At 39.7% G+C, this 21,009-nt stretch overlaps 1 protein-coding gene across 1 annotated transcript in view; it reads left to right on the forward strand.

The window, feature by feature from the left end:
• The window catches only part of LOC127574545 (collagen alpha-1(III) chain-like), a 124,037-nt gene that overhangs the window by 81,416 nt on the left and 21,612 nt on the right, over positions 1–21,009 (forward strand). Inside the window, exons 29-38 of the mRNA XM_052023607.1 lie at positions 2,929–2,973; positions 3,063–3,161; positions 3,287–3,394; positions 3,511–3,564; positions 3,656–3,709; positions 5,793–5,846; positions 6,872–6,925; positions 17,647–17,754; positions 17,890–17,943; positions 19,968–20,030. Coding sequence (XP_051879567.1) covers positions 2,929–2,973; positions 3,063–3,161; positions 3,287–3,394; positions 3,511–3,564; positions 3,656–3,709; positions 5,793–5,846; positions 6,872–6,925; positions 17,647–17,754; positions 17,890–17,943; positions 19,968–20,030 — 693 coding nt within the window. The remainder of the gene's footprint in view (positions 1–2,928; positions 2,974–3,062; positions 3,162–3,286; positions 3,395–3,510; positions 3,565–3,655; positions 3,710–5,792; positions 5,847–6,871; positions 6,926–17,646; positions 17,755–17,889; positions 17,944–19,967; positions 20,031–21,009) is intronic.

Genomic DNA, 21,009 nt, shown 5'->3' on the forward strand with positions numbered 1-21,009 from the left:
ATTAGACTACTTACAGATCTGGCAACTCTGGTATTTATGGATTTGTAATAGCAGAACAATAAACCAAAACAATCTGCTAACTCACTGTTCAAACACGAAGGATCAGAGAGGATCTAATGTTAAGAACAGCAACAGTACATTATTGTAAACAATCGGGCAACTTTTGTGCCACAATTTTGCCCTTTGCAAGAATCATCAGTGCACTTATATCACCTTCACCACATGTTCTGATTCACAAGGTGCTGCAGGACTACCTTTGCAGAAGAGCTTTTCCTTGGAGTTTAGTTAAATTCAGGATGGTTGTCATGTCACAGAGTTTATAGGGAACCATTTCTTCCAACAATTGCCCACACATCTATTCCCTGCCCTTTGCTTCCCATCATGGTCAAAGTTGCAACCTAGGGTTGGGCATATACATGCAGAAACATTCCAATATTGAAAGACTGGAGTCAGAGTACCTCATCTCAATATTGATATTTCTCTGCATTCAGTGTAGTAAGTCACCTGAATAAACTCAGAACTCAAACTCATTATTTTCAAGTTCCATTAGTCCATACTTGTTTAGATTTCTATTTTTTTCCATTACTAAATTCCATTATAAGCTTTTTTTTAATGGCTCATTTGGATACCACTTCTGAATTTGATTTGACTGAGATGAATGCCAGCCAAGTGGCAGATTTTTAGTTGGCCTGGAGTTTTGCTGAGAGTTCTACATGGAATTGCATTTAAGTATTGGTTAAGCCCCAAAATTAGTGGAAGAGCTCTGCCAGCCATTTCCTGGCTGTGCTCTCATGAAGTTCAGTGGTGAAGAGTGCTTGCTGAGATTTCTAGCATTTACGCCAAGGAATCTATTTTCAGATCTTGGAAGTCTGTGTGAAAGGAAGCGAAAAGATTGGGCAGCCCTGACCTCAATCACAATCTTTGTGGAATTTGCATACTTTTCCAAAGTCTATGTGGATTTCCCTCGGGTGTTTTGGTTCCCTCCCACGTCCCAAAAATGTCCTGGCAGATTAACTGAATCACCCCTAGTGTAGGTGTGTGGCCTGCGAATTAGGGAAGAGGGAATGGGACTGATGGGTATGCTCACAGCTAGTATTCATTCTATGGTGTGAAAGGCCTCCTATGTCATGAGAAAATATGAGAACTATAGTAAAAAAAATGTTTTTTTAATTATGCAAATGTTTATTTTTTTTACTTATTTTAAAATATTATTCAGTTATTTATGTTACTAGTTTTTAATATAAAAGACATACAAAGTATTGACAGCTAATAAGGCTGGAGGCATGGCTTTCCCAACTGTCAAAGAATTCTAGAGAAGCTTTGTGGGCAGGACATTACATGGACCTGATGAGGCCCTGAGTAGCAGCAGGTCCCCTGGACTGTACAGACAAGATCAACCAGCAAAGTTCTAGGGCTTGGGGCATGCACACAGCAGGCCCACATCAATAAAATCCAGGCCTCTATTTTTGTTCATTTACAAGCATCCTGAATTCTAATAGCCACAAAATACAAGTCAGCATATAACATCCATTGTCAGTGAGACGCAAAATCCTCTGCTGGACACTGCTCAGCTTCATTGCAATAACTTTGTGTTACATTCAGCAATATCCTTTCTACTCTTTAGTTCAACAATACAAAGTGCCAGGAAGAAATTAGGTCATTGAAGTCAAAGGGAAATAACTGTTTGAGCAACAAGCAAAATTACAACAGAAATACTGTACTTGGAGAAATAAGTTACCTTTAAAGTCTGTTCTGTTTCTTAACAGATACAAAACCTCAGAAAACATTAGTATAATGAACTAATATCATTGTCCACTTCCTTCTACAATGAGAGAATATTGAGCTTTCCTAATGCACGTGGGGTAACCAGAGCTAATTACAAATCATCTGTTTTGACATTAAATAACAGCAAATTTTTCATAATTTTAATTGAAAGTCTTGGAACATTACTGAAAGCAATCTTAATTTTCAGGATAATTGCTATAAAGAACACCATAAACGACTAGGAAACCAATAAATCTGCAGACTACTTAGCTAGTCCAATAACCTATTATTTTTTTCAAATATTCATTCAATTCTTCTTTCAACATTTCTTTGCTATCTACCTTTAAACAGAACATTCCACAAAATTACTAACTTGCTATTAAATGTAATTTAGCTGTCTTTCTCCAGAATTTGTGGCAATTTTAAGTGTATTAGTAGGGTTCAATTTATTTATTTGCTTAAATCTTGATTAGTATTTCCAGTGAACTCAAATTGAACTTGATAAAAACCCAGTCACTTGTGTTTAACTTGTTCTGCAGTAATATCAGAATGTTGTAAAAACAGAAAATACTGGAAAAACTCAAGCCAGTCAGACAGCATCTGTGGAAAGAGAAAAAGTCAATATTTTGGGTCAGAACTGGGAAAGAGAGAGATAGAAGTTAGTCTTCAGTAAGAGAAAAGGTGCGGGGATGGAATGTGTAGAACAAAGGAAATGTCTGTGATAGAGTGAGTTGAAATGGCTTAATGGGGGCAATTAACAGCACGTTAAGCTTCTTGGTCAGTGTAATGTCTTGTTAGTGGTAAGGACGTGGGACGGGTCCAGCAGGTCAGACTTGTATGAGTATGATAAGGAAAAAATGACCTAATGTGATGTAAAAACAGAAGATGGAAAATGTTGGAAGACTCAGCAAGCCAGGCAGCATCTGTGGAAAGAGGAACTTGTAGGCTGAGGTATTGGCCACTCATTGTTCAGGAAACACTTATACACACAAACCCAGTGTCTGGTAAAGTTACAGTGCTGGAACAAAAGAAATCCAAGACCATTGCCCAGCCTTCACACCCAACCACTACTTTTATCACTAGCTAAACAAAATGGAGGTTCAGTAAAAACTGCTCTTGTTTTAAATTGGAAGAACTAATACTGACAACTTTTCTCTGTGCTAGGGACCTCGTGGTGAAAATGGTGAGCCAGGAACACCTGGCACAAAAGTAAGTCCGATCTCAGCTTAGCTTTGAATAACAATTGCATGTATTTTTTTAGGACCTATTCATTTAAATGTTCCTGCTTTCAAATGTAGGGTGATGTGGGTGCAGTAGGTGAGCGTGGACCCCCAGGTCCCATTGGGCCTCCCGGGAACCAAGGCCCTTCTGGTGGTCGTGGATTGGATGGAGCCAAGGTAAGTAATTTTGTGATTTTTAAAATATGTAAAGAAGGAACATATAACAGTAATAGTCCAGCATCTGCAGTCTCTCTTATGTCTCTATTATTAAAACTTATTGCTGCTTTCTCTTTGAATACAAGGGTTCTGCTGGGTTTCCAGGTCCAGCAGGCATACGTGGCCCTCCGGGACTGCAAGGTATGCCAGGTGAAAGAGGTCTTCCAGGTTTCCATGGTCCAAAAGGTGAAAAGGTGAGTGCAGTTTTTCCTTATAGCCTTTTTAGCTCCTATTGAATGTGACACTTTGTTAGCACAAAAGGGTTTGGAATAGACGTTTAGCTTCTAATTGCCTGCATTTCCTCTGACAGGGAGGTCTTGGTTCTCCAGGTCCTGGTGGTACACCAGGCAAAGATGGCGGTCCAGTAAGTACACAGGATTTTCTTGGCCTATGTTTGCAGTTTTATCTTGTGCGACCTATATTTGACCTTGTTAACATTTCCTCATTTCACACAGGGCCCACAAGGTCCCACAGGTGGACAAGGTCAACCAGGTGCTCCAGGAGAGAGGGTAATTTCCTTTGTTTGATGTGTTATCACAGAAACATAAAAACATAGAAAAACCTACAGCACAATTCAGGCCCTTCGGCCCACAAAGCTGTGCCGAACATGTCCCTACCCTAGAAATTACTAGGCTTACCTATAGCCCCCGATTTTTCTCAGCTCCATGTACCTATCCAACAGTCTCTTAAAAGACCCTACCATATCCGCCTCCATCACCGTTGCCAGTAGCCCATTCCACGCACTCACCACTCTCTGAGTAAAAAAAACTTACCCCTGACATCTCCTCTATACCTACTCCCCAGCACCCTAAACCTATGTCCTCTTGTGGCTACCAATTCGGCTCTGGGGAGAAGCCTCTGACTATCCACCCGATCAATGCCTCTCATCATCTTATATACCTCTATCAGGTCCCCCCTCATCCTTCGTCGCTCCAAGGAGAAAAGGCCAAGTTCCCTCAACCTGCTTTCATAGGGCATGCTCCGCATTCCAGGCAGCATCCTTGTAAATCTCCTCCGCACCTTTTCTACAGCTTCCACATCCTTCCTGTAGTGAGGCAACCAGAACTGAGCACAGTACTCCAAGTGGGGTCTGACCAGCGTCCTATATAGCTGCAACAATACTTCTTGGCTCCTAAATTCAATTTCATGTAAAATAAAATTAGTTGTGATTTAGTGTCAATGATAAAGACTGAATGATGCATATTTTTATTAATCTGACAATCAGCCAGCAGCTTTCAACAAAGAAGGATACACCCCCCCCCAAAGTTTTGAATTGTCACATGTTTCTGTCTGATGTCCAATTAGCATCGAGAAAACAATTCTTCATGCTTAATGCACCCATGTTTTTCTTTCAGCTGCTGTGTTAACTTTTTAATAGCTTATTAAACTTGGCACTGAAAGTTCATTTTTAATGATGTGATAATTCTTGACTGATTATCAACTCCTCTCACCCAGAAAGAAAACATTTTTATGTGTTCATTCACATGATAACAGCGTTACTGGTTAGGTGCCGCTTATTGCCCATCCCCAAACTCTCTTGAACTAAAAGGCTTGCTCTGGAGTTTCAGAGAGCAGCTAAGAGTGAACCACATCACCATGGATCTGACTTCCAATAGGCCAGCCAGAGTAAAATTGGTAGAACTCTATCTGTGAAAGGATATTAAAGAACCAAATGATTTTTTTTATGATAATCATTGTCACTTCAACAGTTGCATAGCAGATATTGTTTGTTTTATGGCAGATGTACTGAATTTAATATATTTAAACTCCCTAGTGGTTTTGGTGGGATTCAAACTCTGGCTTCTCAAGCACAGGTCTCTGGACAAAAGTCCACTAACTTAAGCATTATGCTTCCTGACCCTGCAGATAGAGTATCATTCCTTTACATTGTGAATATTACTTCTGGAGATCTTAAAAATCAAGCTTTAAGATTTTAAACATTTTCTCATATTTTTTCCTTGTTTCTCTCTCTTTAATCAAATCTTCCCTCCTGATTATTTCTCTTTTCATCCTTATTGGATGCAAAAATTTAATCTCCTTTTCATTCCTTCCTGTTCATTTCTCCATCCCCAATCCACCTTGGTTAAATGGGTGCACTATTTGTCTTTTTTTTATTCACCAAACTCCCAGATGCCCTGCTCTCTCCTATTACCTGTTTACTTTCACACCAGCATTATGACATTAAAAAACTGAAACATGCATGAATAGGTTGTGTAACAAGGCATTAAACAAAAGTGCTTGTACCAAGTACTGAAAGTAAGTATAGGGATATAGGAAGGGTTTAAATACAAATGCTATTCAATACTAACAGTAGAGGATCAGCTATCGGCTGCAACACCCGATGGCTTAAGTGGAAAAGAAAGAGCAGACAGGGTGAACAATGGGCATCCAAATCTACAACCATCCATTTTGTGCCTCTACCATAACTAATAAGAATATCTCTGATCGATCGGTCTTCACTAGTGAGACATGCCTATTAATTTAGTAAACTTGAATCAAACCTAATTAACATACACCCTGCTGTTTCATTCTTCCATGTTACATTACAATTGTTGATAATTAACTTTCAAACCTCTTTTCTATCTTTTTCAGGGTGATTTCGGTCCTGCTGGTCCTCCTGGACCTACTGGATCTCGGGGCGTACCGGTAAGTAAATATCATCCATCGTTTAACAGAATGATGATTCTTTGAACGAAAAACAAGGAAAATTAATTTACAACTATGGAAATATTTTGTCTTTAATCAAATGTTTTTCTACCATGGAAGCATTGGTACAGAAATGTCTAGTATTGTCTCAAAACAAATATTAGTGGTGCTCATTGATAGCACCATTAAAATACTCAGAATAGTAATCAACCATATTAACATATCAATGTTTGATTACATTATAATTTACTTATAATTTTTTCTAACAACAATTTAGATATTAAAATGCATTGTTATAGTAGTTAAATGATTATTCTTGGCCTAATTAACAAGATGAGTAATTTCTGTAGTGAAATATTAATTTAACTTCAAAAAATTATAAATAGCAAACAAAATAAGAAAGTGAACCGTAATTGTTAACATCCTTCTTCTTACTGTTTTTGGACTTTATATAATTATCTGGCGCAGCACACAGAGGAATATCAGGCAGGAGGGTTCTTCACCATTTTGTCGCCTTCTTGATATTCTGTCCTTTAAGAGCACAATTAATAAAAATTTAAGTCAGCTTCACTTTTAAGGTGAAAGCTTTTTTTCATCAACAAGAAGTCCAGACAAAATCCAAAGAACTGACCCCTGGACTCACTACTTGTAAGTAGAGGGATTAGAGTTTGATGAGATATGTCTGGGCCAAATGTTCTGAATCCCTTTGACTGGGTCTTGGACAGCAGTAGTACGTTGCTTCTGTCAAGCTTCATGATCAACTTTAGTTCTGCTTAAGTGATGTGGGGAAGGAGCAGGAGCAATACACACAAAGGAGTTCTAGGAAGAGTGGGTTGATTGTAGATTTTAAATATAATATTTTCAATTGATAGGGGTTGCTGTATTTGAGATTTATGATCAGCAATGTAAGCAAATTATAGCTGAATTATTAATTTAGATTTAGATTGAATGGAACATGAGTAATGTTCCATTCCATGTTCTATTCCATGCTAATTTTAAAATACACAAAATTATTTTTTTTCTAGGGTGAACGAGGAGAAGCTGGTCCACCCGGCAAAGTTGGATTTCCTGGACTTCCTGTGAGTAGACATTTAGCGAGACATAGTGGTGTATTTTGCCAATGAAGCTTTTATTTAGTATTTTAATCATTATAGTGGCCTACATGTTACATTAAGAATATTGGTGAGGCTAACTCTCATCATCATTATTCTGGAATAAACTGTTCAGCAGTTTTGGAAGCTATTGGAAATCCAGACTGTAGAAATCCAGACGTTCATCCACAGGTTATCCAAGAACACTATACAATCAGTGGAAGACAATGATGCTGAAGTATTTAGCTGAGTGAATCCTTGAATGGCATAATCAATCATTGGCATTGCCAAATGCCCCCTTTGGCATTGAAAGCTTGATTCCATTCCTTCACATTTCAATTACTTTTTTTTAAGTGAATTGTTATTTTTTCTGAAAGTCAAAAAATGTTCAGATGCACTATGTCTGAAACAAATAACAGAAAATGCTGGAAACATGTAGCATGTCAGGCAGCAACCATGAAAAAGAGAAAGTGTTTCAGGTTGAAGACCCTTTGAATTACTTTTTCTACTTTTATCAGAATCAGATTTATTATCACTGACTTATATGACGTGAAATTTGTTGTTTTGCTGCAGCAGTAGAGTGCAAAGATACAAAATTACTTTACATTACAGAAAAAAATGCAAAAAAAAAGGAATAATGAGGTAGTGTTCATGGACACATCTCTCTCTGAATTCTATTTATATTCCCAATTTTTATTCCTTCTGTAGATGATTTAAATATAATTAATAACTCTTGCCTTATACTTTCTGGCCTCTCTATTTCCCAGTAGGTTCACAGATGCCAGGGGTACTCTGTAGAGGCCCTGGACTGGATCAGATTCACAAGTATATATTCAAGAATCAGCAAAAATTGTTGTGGTTGGGTGTCAGATTTATTTCTTCTCTAGCAGTAAAATATGGCACCATGAAAGCACCAGGAAGTAGATGGCATATATATTACATCAAGTTAGGTGAGAACCAGTGGAAAACAACGTCCAATAAAGATAACCACAATGAAGCTGAAGGAGGCAATGTGTCCCTTTGAAAATGTTGTAATGGTAAAGTTAACAACACCAATAAGTAAACATATTGGCACAGTTTAGTAAGGCCTAAAAAAGAAAACACTTGCATTCATTTCCAGAGAAATAGCATTGGGAAGCACAGAAGTTATTTTAAGCTTCTGCAGATGGCTCATTAGATCACTCTTGGAATGCTATGAACAGTTCTGGTTTCCACATTATAGAAAGGATATAGAGGTGTTGGAAAAGATACAAATAAGATTATTGGATTGTTACCAGACTGAGTGGTTATATCTATTAGGAAAGACTCTACAAGCTGGTGGACTTTCCTCTACAAAGGGTGAGGTTAAGGGAGGAGAGAGAAAGAGTGGGGGGTGACACACAAGCAATTCACGCCCATTGGTAGAAAATAGTCACCAGCAAGTATAGTAATGAATTCCTGGAGAACCCCTTTACTTAGAACTTGATTAGAATGTGGAAAATACTGTCACATAGAGGAGTTGGAATGAAGGGCAGAGAAGCATTTAGGAGGAAATTGGATAAAAAGCTGTGAGGCTGTTTGTGCGGAGCTTTGCATTATATTAGTGCAGGATGCAAAATTGGAATTACAATGTTGTATTGATAAAACATAATACAGGAAACGTGGGGTAAAGAATACAATAGGATATCATCTTAGATTTTTAAGAAGAAGATTAGTAAAGGATGAAGCATTCATTCTTTGTTGAGGGTAAGGCAGTTGATGTTATCTACATGGACTTTAGTAAGGCATTTGACAACATCCCTCATGGTAGGTTGATTCAGAAGATAAAGATGCATGGCATCCAGGGTGAATTGCAAGTTTGGATTTGGAACTGGCTTGCCCATACCAGAGAGAAGGGGTAGAAGGCTACTATTCTGACTGGAGGTCCATGACCAGTGGTGTTCCGCAAGGATTGGTGCTGGGACCTCTGTTCTTTGTGATATATATCGATGACTTGGATGAAAATGTAGATGGGTGGATTAGCAAGTTTGCGGATGACACCAAGATTGGTGGAGTTGTGGACATTGTAAAGGACTATTAAAGAATACAGCAGCATATAGATCAGTTACAGATACGGGCAGAGAAGTGGCAGATGGAGTTTAATCCAGGCAAGTATGACGTGTTGCACTTTGGGAGGTCAAATGAAAGAAGAAATTATACAGTTAATGGTATTCCCCATAATAGCATTGAAGTACAAGGGATCTTGGGGTCCAAGTTCATCGTTCACTACAAGCAGCTACGCAAGTGGATAATGTGGTACAGAAGGCATATGGCATGCTTGCCTTCACTGGTGTGTTGAGTATAAGAGAAAGGAAGTCATGTTGCAGCTGTATAAGACTTCAGTCAGACCGCACTTGAAATATTATGTGCAGTTCTGGTTGCCCCATTATAGGAAGGATGCAGAAGAGGTTTACCAGGATGCTGCCTGGATTAGAGGGTATGAACTACAAAGAAATGTTGGAAAATTTGGGTTGTTCTCCCTAAAAGTATGAGTGGCGCAGATAGGTTAGCCAGTCAGAATCCTTTCCCCAGGATAGAAATGTCAAATAGCAGAGGACATGCTTTTAAGGTCAGGGGGGAAAGTTTAAAGGCGATGTGAGAGGCACGTTTTTTATGCAGAGTGTGGTAGGTGCCTGGAATGAGTTACCAAAGGTAGAGGTGGACGCAGGCAGCTTGGTGGAATTTTTGGATAGACACATGAATATGAAGGGAATTGAGGGAAATGGATGATACATAGGAAGAGGACATTTAGTATAAATTGGTATCAAGATTGACACAAAATCGTGGGGCGAATGGCCTGTCCAGTGCTGTACTGTTCCATGTTCTATTTCTTGCTACTTCTGAATTATTGGTACTACACCTCATTGGCTAATAATATGGCAGTAGAAATTTCCATCAGAATGACAAGCCATTCCGTGTTACAAATTTCTAATGTTCCAGCTGTCTGTCACCTAGAAATTTATCCCTGATAAGTGAAACTAAATCCACTTTATAACAGCAGCATCCTTTGTACCTAGTCTCTAAACTTCAGACATAGAGTACAATGTGTGGTATGTTTTGCACCATTCATCAGCAATTTCTACGTATCTACGTGTACATGTCCCTTTTATTGAGAGTAATCCAGACTGATCCCAATGTCCCACTTTCTACCCAGAATCTAGCAACTTTAACCATTTCCTATGTTCAGTCTATCTCCACTTAAAATATACAATGGCCTTGACCTGATATATTGGTTGGCCTTTATTTTCTTCATAGGAAAACTAAAACAGGCATCAATGTGAAAAAAAAAGCTAGTTTTCCATCCTTTTTTTCCCTTTCTTGGCTGAGGGTTATAAATTGATGACCTCTTGCTGTCATTCCTCAAATAGAACATTCTTTGGTTCAAAACACTTAAAATCTTGCCTTGATTTTCTCACCCCAATAATCCAGATACATCAAGTCCTTCATTGCATTCAAAACTCCACCAATTGTGGTTTAACCAGTATTTTCTATAAATTTATCATCTGGGCTTTGCAACTCTGTAATTTGTTGATGTTAGTATTTTTACAGAAATGTGAAATGAGATCACTTACAGCTTAAACTATTTATGAATTCAAAATTATTGGCCAGATCTGACCTGCCACCTGCAGTTGGTCTCCAGCTGCCACACTTACTGCTGTGGCACCTGCAATATGCACTGTGCTGAAGGCCTCAATGCCGTGGCCCTTCGGGAAGTGTCCCTGTCCCAATATTGCCCCAATAATCTTTGACAGCTCATCGCCATCAACGATATGTTCAAAGGGAAATAAAAGCAGTTAATTAAGTAAATGTAGCACATAAAAATAAAGCTTAAAATGTTTTAATTAATTAATGGTTAATTAAAGTGAAATTCAAAAAAATAACCTTAACCTGAACTTTTCACTGAAGATCAGTAATCCCATTCAGTTGTCTGTGTAAACCTGAGGAGGTGGGTGTGAAATGTATTTTGATCCTCAAATCAATACATTTTGGAGTAAGTTGTGGGTCCACAGCAAATCAAGGGGTCAAATATTCCAGCATTTGATCTCAAACGTGTTTCCAAATTTCACAACACAGTCAGCGGTAATAGAAGTTGAAGATGTACTGAGAGTCGGGTGGCGGGATTTCCTCTTGGAACCATGAACTACCTGGAGCTTGATCTGGCCCACTGGTGTAAAACATAGAACCGTACAGCACAGGAGCAGGCCCTTCAGCCCATGATGTTTGTGCTGAACTAATTAAGCTAATGACACCTAATTAAACTAATACCCTGTCCCTCCATTCTGTGCACATTCATGTTCCTATCTACGAGCCTCTTAAATGCCTCTATTGTATCTGCCTCCACCACCACCCCTGGCAGTGCATTCCAGGCACCCACTGCTCTGTGTAAAAAGAAAACCTGCCCCCCCCCCCAACATCTCCTTTGAATCTCCCTTCTGTTATTAAGTGCAGGCCCTCATGCCTCTAGTATTAGACATTTCAACCCTGGGAAAAAGATACCAGCTGTCTACTTTATCAATTCCTCTCATAATTTTATAAACTTCTGTCAGGTCTCCACCACTCCAGAGAAAACAACCCTAGTTTGTCCACACTCTCCTCATAACACATGCACTCTAATCCAGACAGCACCCTGGTAAACCTCTTCTGCATCATCTCCATAGCCTCCACATCCTTCCTATAATGGGGCAACCAGAATTGAATGTAATACTCCAGATGCAGCCTAACCAGAGTTTTATAAAACTGCAACATAACTTCTTGACTCTTGAACACATTTCCTCAATGAATAAAGGCAAGCATGCCAATTCATCTTCTTTATCACCCTATCAACTTGTGCTGCCACTTTCAGGGAGCTATGGCCATGGACCCCAAGATCCCTCTGTACATCACACTGTTAAGGGTCCTGCCATTAACTGTGTACTGTCCCTTTACATTTGATCTCCCAAAGTGCAACACCTCACACTTGCCCGGATTAAACTCTATCCGCCACTTCTCCACCCATATCTGCAACTGATCTATATCTTCTCTAACCGGGGCTTCCCCCCGACTGTGGTTGAGAGAGCTCGCACCCACATCTCTGCCATTTCCCACACCTCCGCTCTCACCCCCACCCCTCTCAGACCCAACAGGGAATAGGGTCCCCCTTGTCATCACATTTCATCCCACCAGCCTACGTAGCCAACACATCATTCTCCGCCACTTCCGCCATCTCCAATGGGACCTCACCACCAAGCACATCTTCCCCTCCCCACCCCTTTCTGCCTTTCGCAGGGACCGCTCTCTCCGTGACTCCCTCATTCACTCCTCCCCTCCCCCCCCACCCATCCCGCTCCCACCCCGGGAACTTTCCACTGCCCCTACGCCACCTCCATCCACGGACCCAAACAGTCCTCTCAGGCGAGACAGAGATTCACCTGCACCTCCCTTAATATCATCTACTGCATTTGGTGCTCCAAGTGTGGCATCCTCTACATTGGTGAGACCAAATGCAGACTAGGTGATTGTTTCGCACAACACCTGCGCTCTGTCCGTAACCACGACCTGAATCTTCCTGTTACCAGTCACTTCAACTCCCCCTCCCACAGTATTACTGATATGTCAGTCCTCAGCCTCCTCCACTGCCAGGAGAATTCCAAGCGCAAACTGGAGGAACAGCACCTCATTTTCCATCTTAGAACCTTGCAGCCTAATGGTATGAACATTGAATTCTCCCCTTTTCCTGTCTTTAGTCCTGAAGAAGGGTCCTGACCCGAAACGTTGACTGCTGCTTTTCTCCATGACGCTGCCTGGCCTGCTGAGTCCCTCCAGCATCATCGTGCTTTTCATCTGGATTCCAGTATCTGCCTTCCTTCGTTTCTCTTCCACAGAATCTCCTGTCTGTTCTCCTAACTATCGAGTCTCCTATCATTATACTCCTGTCTGCCTTCACTCTTCCCTGCTGAGCTTCAGAGCCAGTCCCGGTGCCACATACCTGACTGCTGCTTTCTCCTGAATGATCACCCCCCCCCCCAATAGCATCCAAAATGGTGTACTTGTTTTCAAGGGGAATAGCCACAGGGGAATCCTGCATTATCTGTCCACCCTTCCTGGCGGTCACTTCACCCAACAACCTGCAGCCTGCACCTTAGGAGTGACCACCTCACGAAAACTCATATCTATGATGCACTCAGCATCCCAGATGATCTTAAGTGCATCCAGCTCCAGCTCCTTAACACGGTCAGCCAGGAGCTGCAACTGGACACACTTCCCACAGGTGTAATCCTCAGGGAAACAAGAAGTCTCCCTGATCTCCCATTATCTTGCAGGATGAGCATACCACTGGCCAAACAGCCATCCTGCTCACCAAGTATGAAGATTAAAGTTGAAAGACCTTACTCGTGCTTACCTTTACTCTTACCTCTGCTTCTGCTCTTCACCAAAGCCTCACAGCCAAAGCTTCGGCACCTTGACCTCAAACGCAGCACTTACAACTCAAACACAGCCACTCTCAAAATGGCCACTCCGCTATGGCCTGACTTCCTTTTCGTCGATTCTTGCTCTTACCTTAACGGCTTTTTTTTTATAAAACAAGTAAGTCTTTACCTGCAAAACAACTGTTAAACAGTGCTGGCTCCTTCCCTCCACTGCTGGGACTCAAAAACATATTACAGTTCTTAATTGCCTATCTGGAGTTCTGCACATGAAGCTCTACCCCATGCATCATTGAATGCTGACTTATAGTTGTATCATGGAAACATTTCATGAATCACAGGAACTAAAGTGATCCCTATGAACTGGTTTATTTGTTGGTCTCGAATATAGAATTATGATCCAAAATCAAAACAAAAAGCAGAATATTCCATGTGAATTAGCATTAAAGCCAATTCTATCTACAAAAATTACAAATAGTTTTGAAAGAAAACTGTTAACTTCTCCCATTATCAGCACCTCATTGGTCTCACCGTATTTAATTATTAGATGAAATGTCTCCTTAGTCTCTTTATGTAAGTATCTATTAGATTCCTGCATTTTCTGATTCATTCATTAAAGGACTTTGGAAAAACTCCAAGCAAGAATGTAACTCCATATCTAGCTCAGAGAAAATGTAAGATGTAGTTCAGCTATAACTTTTGGCTGGCAATGGGACCATTTTGGTTTTAACTGTTGACTCCTATACATCTGCATAAGTCATGCTGGACGTGACTTGTTGAAATTCCTGCATTGTACAGACTAGGAGAACTGTGAAGTCATTTAGGGAGCTCCAGCCAGTGACCTCTCCCAACATCACACAGCTGAATACAGGTTCATCAACTGAAGGACTCTGATCAATGATCAGCTCCATTGAAGTTAATGATGTCCATTGTTGTCTGTCACTATCTGACAATGCCTCTAAGCAAATAATCACACGCCACAGAGTTCTGTTTCCAAACTACTTTATTATTACATGCATATACTTATAACTTAACAGTGCTGGGATATTACCCTCACACCCGCAGATTGGCCTAGTGCACAAAGAGGGGTTTTCCCGACTCCCCATCCCAGACATGGGGGATTACCTCTTGCTTGTGATGGTTTGTCTCTGGAGTTGTCACTGCTGATACCTTGAGAAGTCTTTTTATATATTCTTTCACATACTCTCCAGGTGCCCCCTGTTTTCTTTATAACCAATTATGCTATAAATCAATTATTTTATGTACTTGTTTCCCAACTTCTTCACCTATCATCTCCATTCCTGACCTTGAGGCTATTTCTTGGCTTCAAGGTCCGTCAGTTGCCCATTCATTCAGAATGAGCTCAACAGACAAGATATATATATGTTCCACTGGGCAGCATTGGTTACTTGAGGTCACTCCATTTTTCTCATAGCTCTGAGTCCGAACTTTCAACCCAGCCAACTCCATGATTGGGGGAATTTCACTCCTAGAACCTGTTGGTATTTGGTATTGGTTTATTATTGTCACTTGTACCAAGGTACAATGAAAAACTTGTCTTGTATAACATTTGTACAGATCAATTCATTACACAATGCATTGAGGTAGTACAGGGTAAAAACAATAACAGAATACAGAGGAAAGTGTCACAGCTACAGGGAAGTGCATTGTAGGTAGACAATAGGGTGCAAGGTCAAAACAAGGTAAATTGTGAGGTCAAGAGTCCATCTCATCATATAAGGGAACCATTCAATAGTCTTATCACAGTGGGATAGAAGCTGTCCTTGAGCCTGGTGGTACGTGCCCTCAGGCTCCTGTATCTTCTGCTTGATGGGAGAGGGGAGAAGAGAGAATAACCTGGTGGGTGGGGTCTTTGATTATGTTGGCTGCTTCACCAAGGCAGTGAGAGGTATAGACAGAGTCCATGGAGGGAAGACTGGTTTCCGTGATGTGCTGGGCTGTGCCCACAACTCTCTGCAGTTTCTTGCAGTCCCAGGCAGAGCAGTTGCCGTACCAAGCCGTGATGCATCCAGACAGGACACTTTCTATGGTGCATTGATAAAAATTGGTGAGTGTCAAAGGGGACATGCTAAATTTCTTTAGCTTCCTGAGGAAGTAGAGGTGCTGATGAGCTTTCTCGGCCATGGCGTCTATGCGGTTGGACCAGGACAGGCTATTGGTGATGTTCACTCCAAGGAACTTGAAGCTCTCACCCTCTCAACCTCAGCACCATTGATGTAGACAGGTGCATGTACACTGCCCCCTTTCCTGAAGTCGATGGCCAGCTCTTTCGTTTTGCTGACATTGAGGGAAAGGTTGTTGTCATGACACCATGTCACTAAGCTCTCTATCTCCTTCCTGTACTCCGACTAGTCGTTATTTGAAATATGGCCTACTGCGTGGTATCATCTGCATACTTGAAAATGGAGTCATGGCAGAATCTGGCCACACAATCATGAGTATATAGGGAGCAGAGTCAAGGGCTGAGGAAGCAGCCTTGTGGGGCACCAGTGTTGAGAATAATCGTGCTGGAGGTGTTGCTGCCTATCCTCACTGATTGTGATCTGTTGGTCAGGAAGTCAAAGATCCAGCTGTAGAGGGAGGTGTTGAGTCCCAGGTCTCGGAGTTTGGTGATGAGTTTGCTTGGAATTATAGTATTGAAGGCAGAGCTGTAGTCAATAAATAATAGTCTAACATGGGTGTCTTTACTGTCCAGATGCTCCAGAGATGAGTTTAGGGCCAGAGAGATGGTATCCATTTATCTCTGGCTACACCATAGTCTGTTACAGTGATAGTTTAAATGTTTAGTGCTAACTAGAAATATTTCTAAAGCTGTTCAAGTCTATAGGGAGAGGTGTGGCATTCATCAAAAGGTGTTGCCATGAGTTTAAGACCCATTCAACTAGGTGTGGCCATGCATAGTGCCTTATTCTGAACAATGTTCAATAACTTGGCAGCAGGCAAGGTGTTTTCATTCTTTTCTGTCCTTCTCAATCCTGTGGACTTTGACTGTACGTATCCACTTTTTCGTTCATAAAAAGATAGACAACTTTAAATTTGCACATTCTAGTCTCTGAGAAGATAAAGGAATCCCCTTTTACTAGGAGTTTTACTGGCAGTTGTTGGTCAAAGTGATTATTGGTCAACAAATCCATTTGCTTCTCTCTTTATTTGTCAGAACATAGATGCACGCACAGTGTATGCAAGATCTTTAACAATAGGCTCAAACCAAGACACCCTCTAAATAAATAACGGTAGAAGCCTAGGCACTAACACGCAAAGGTGGCCACTTCCCCACCCCCATGTCTATTCTTTGACATTGGGTTTTAAATGATAAGTCCATTTTCTAATTTTCTTTTTAAGTCTGTTTGCTGCTCCAATTTACAGAAGTTCAAACTTTGAGCTGTGTGTCAGTCCCCTGATCTGGTATGCTGCCACCAGTAGGCCTGGTAATTTTGGACAGATTAAATTCCTGTCAGCAGTGTTTGATAAGTAAGCTGCCACTTAGGCAACCCAATGTACAACCATGAGTCTTGCTAAAGGCACTACATCTTCCAGCACTGTAATGCAAAACGCATTGGTTTCTAGTGAATTTTTAAACGGCACAGAAGCCACAAAAACTAGTGGAAAGCTTCTTGCTGTGTGTTATCCAGGGGATTTTGCATTATTTATACAAATCATGACTATCCAAAGAAATCCCCATTCGGGTGCAATGTGCAGTCCATCATGTTTTGCACAAGGAGCCACCCATTGTGTGAAAATGACATGCATCATATCCATTCATGCAGGAACCAACTGGAAAGGCCCTGCTTTTAACATATTCTCACCTGTTATTTCAGGCAGTGCAATATGCATGTACTTTGTCTTGACTCATTTTCCTAAAAAAAGCTCTAATAATTTTAGACAAACAGCCACAGTTGGTTCTTCATGCCACTTGGGGAGAAAATTGGTTAAAATAAAAATTCTGAATGCAACAATTCAAACAGGCCATTATTTAGGGGAGACATTAGACTTTGATCACTGACATTTAAAGCATGGCATAGTATTGGCGAGCAGTTGTACACAGCCACTGGAATCTGATGAGAGGGAAGAAAGTCTAATTGATTGCCAATAATCAAAGACTAAGTTTAGTCAAATTCCTTTCGTTGGGCATGCACTAGAATTGAGCTTTTCTTTTGTAAGAAACAGGTGCAAGTTGATTCTGCCCTTCCCCTCAGAGTTTAAAGTAGAAAATTGTATTGCTAATTCTAGTTGTGTGCACAGCTAATCTAATGTTTTTACAATTAGGGTCATGATGGGCCGACTGGTCCTCAAGGGTCTGATGGCAAGCCCGGTCCAAAAGGTGAAAAGGGACCTACTGGTATTCCAGGGCCAGGTGGTTCTCCTGGTCGAATGGTGAGTCAATGCTCTGGACTGAATAATTAAGATTAGTATTATAAATAGTTTTAAGTATGATTGAGTATGTTTTGATAACTTAGGATACTAAATGCAATTTGTGAGATAACTTTTAAAATATTCGTGTTATAACAGGGCCCCCCTGGAAACGTGGGTCCAAAGGGTGATAGGGGATCACCAGGCAATCCTGTAAGTATTAACATCATTAATGTAAATTCCACTAACTCACCTATATTTATCATGTTTACTACAAATCATTTTAATTAAACTGTTAGGTTAATTGGAAGCAATAATGATCATCTACTTAAATGATCAATCAATCTGCAAGAGCAAAGTTTACATTTTATTACATTCTCAAAATATGTGCCTAAATAGTTCACATAAAGACATTGTTCAGTTTCATTTAGAGTCTAATCATTGTTCTTAATGTCCCATCCCAACACTAGGCTAGATCATTCCCGAATATTTCTCATAGTTGGATTATGTCTGGTTCAATTTAAAATGTAAAGGATGCTGGATGTTTATTCAGTTTTTGGAAACGAAAGTCAATAAATGGAGTTAAGAACCAAATCAGCCAATGACTAATTGAATAATGGAACAGGCTCCAGAGCAGAAATGATTTATTCTGAATTATCTATCGTTATTCACACAATTATATGCAATCATCTAAATAGTGGACAATATCCAGCTCTTGGGTTTCTGCATTTACATAATTCATTGAATGTAATCATGGCCAATGCAATTATATTGTGGAAGCTGTTGGTTGATCATTGGACTGCAGTCAGAATTCCACAAATTCCACTGTGTTACTTTTCAAGTTAGATTCAATTCGTGTGATTTTATGATATCTTCTAAAGTAGTTACATTTTCCAGCATTAAGAAGTCAAACCACAAATTTTAATATGTAGCAACTACAATATTTAATGGAAGAAGATCTGCAAACAAGCTCTTCTTTTTCCCCCAATAATCTCTCCGTGAGAAAGGGAATGTTGAGACACTACCTTAGGTCTCGTGTGATCCAGATGTACATATCTTCACTTGGTCAGAATGATGCAGTTTCTATCTTATACCCTTGTGTAAGTCACACCATGACCAGTGGTTCAAAAATCATTGTTCACAAGAATACCTTCAGGAGATGAGCAATAAATAAAATTTGTTAACATCACTCACAAGTTCACGCTTGGATTTGGATTAGAATGTTGTGGGAAAACTATTAGTCCAAATTGATGACCTAATTTAAGAATAAAAATGAACTGCATATCCTTTTAGTATATTTCTTTAAATTTTCAAATTGAGGTCAGAATCATTTTTTGAACATTATCAGAGTAACAGGAAGCCACTATAAAAAGAAGCATATAATTGATTTCTTTTAAATTGTCAAGTAAAATTCTGATTTTTCATGTTTACAATTCTTTCAAAGATGTCTATTAATTTTCTGAATGGTTATTAAGTCTTTGGCCTGGAGACCCAATAGCTTTCATTCATCATGTTCCAATGTCAGTTTTCAAATAATTGAAAACAGAAATTACATTCAAAATAACATTGAATCTAAATGGAGAGTAGTTTATTTCCTTGAAGTCTGTGTAAGAACCAACAACCTGGTTATTTTCCCTTCTTGATTACTATGTGTACAAGTACCAAATGGCTGCTGATTGAAATAATAAGATTTATGTTGCAGCGATTGAATTTTATATTCATCAGAATATCCTTTAAGGGAAAGTAAGTTTGTCATGTAAGGCAAAGTATGAAAATTCAGTGGTATACAGGATCTTAGAAATGACCATAACCTCTCAAAATTGCTAAGATTACTAAATTAGCTTCAGCCAGAATAGCCACTTAGAGGTAGCTTGTTCCACAAAGCTTTTTAAATTTTATCTTTAAAGATTTATCGTCAGGTAGAGTCGTCTCTTCTTGTAGACCTCTGCTCTTTTTCAATTACTACAGTAGTTATTTCTAGATCCAAGTGTAGTGGAATTTGATCATTTTGCCTCGTTTACCAATTACCTAAATCACTAATTTATAGTTTATGCAGAACTTGATCTTTTTTATTATCACCCATCATAATAATATAGCTAATATTGTATATGTAGATAAGTCCTAACTGATCTTTCAAGGATTACAAATATAATTTCATTTTTAATTTCTGAATAAAAAGCAAATCTTCAAATGAGTAGATTTGAAAACTGCATGATTGGGATTGTATTTTCCTTTAGGGTGGTCCTGGTTTGTCTGGTCTGCCTGGTCCGCCTGGTCTGCCCGGTCCGCCTGGTTCAATGGTAAGTTACCTTTACAGACATTCCTCTGTTATTGTTCGGGCATTCTCTCTTACACTGTTCTCGAGTTATACTTCTCTTTGAGCTGCACCACCTTGTCATGTCTATAATATTTTAATTTGAATCAGTCACTATTAAATCTCTTTTCTTTATCATATTTCAAGATATGCTTAAAAGTGAACCTAGAACCTAGAAAATAGAAAATGCTTAAAATTCATCTTATCAATTTCTTCTAGATTTTACAGGTAAGAAATGGCCCAGAAGGCAACAAGCACCGAAACATCCTCTGTGCCTCTGACTTCATACATGAAATCATTTATATTTATAATAAAAATTTCAAGAACTTCAAAAACTGTAGAGCATACTTTGAAAGAGAATTTTTTTATAGTTTCCTGTGGCCTTCCACTGTATTTTATTATAATTAATGTTAAAATTTATGAACAAAATTTTGTGGAGAAATGCTGACACATTCATGAATGCAATAGACCCAATGTTTTGTTTGCTGGTGATTCCCATCAAGTCCCACAAAGCCCCAGATTCCACAGCAATTACACATAGACATCCCCTCGAGGACTAGTACGAGGTTGGATGTAGAATGTCTCCATTCATTTCAATGGAAAAAATGAGTGCTAGGGCAATTTATATTTTGAATTGTTTGAATTTATTTAAATCTCTTCAATCATTTTTGTGTCTTAAAACATTTTAGATTTAGTAAATTGTTAATAAATTACTCTTGATGGATAGAGGTTGACATGGTAGTGTAGAGGTTGACACGGTAGTGTAGCAGTTAGCGTAACGCTATTACAGCACCAGCGACCCGGGTTCGATTCTGGCCACAGTCTGTAAGGAGCTTGTATGTTCTCCCAGTGTCTGCATGGGTTTCCTCCGGGTGCTCTGGTTTCCTCCCACATTCCAAAGACGTATGGGTTAGGAAGTTGTTGGCATGCTATGTTGGCGCAGAAGTGTAGCGACACTTGCGGGC

The sequence above is a fragment of the Pristis pectinata genome, chromosome 1 (genome assembly GCF_009764475.1).
Source record: "Pristis pectinata isolate sPriPec2 chromosome 1, sPriPec2.1.pri, whole genome shotgun sequence".
NCBI classification, from domain to species: Eukaryota; Metazoa; Chordata; class Chondrichthyes; order Rhinopristiformes; family Pristidae; genus Pristis; species Pristis pectinata.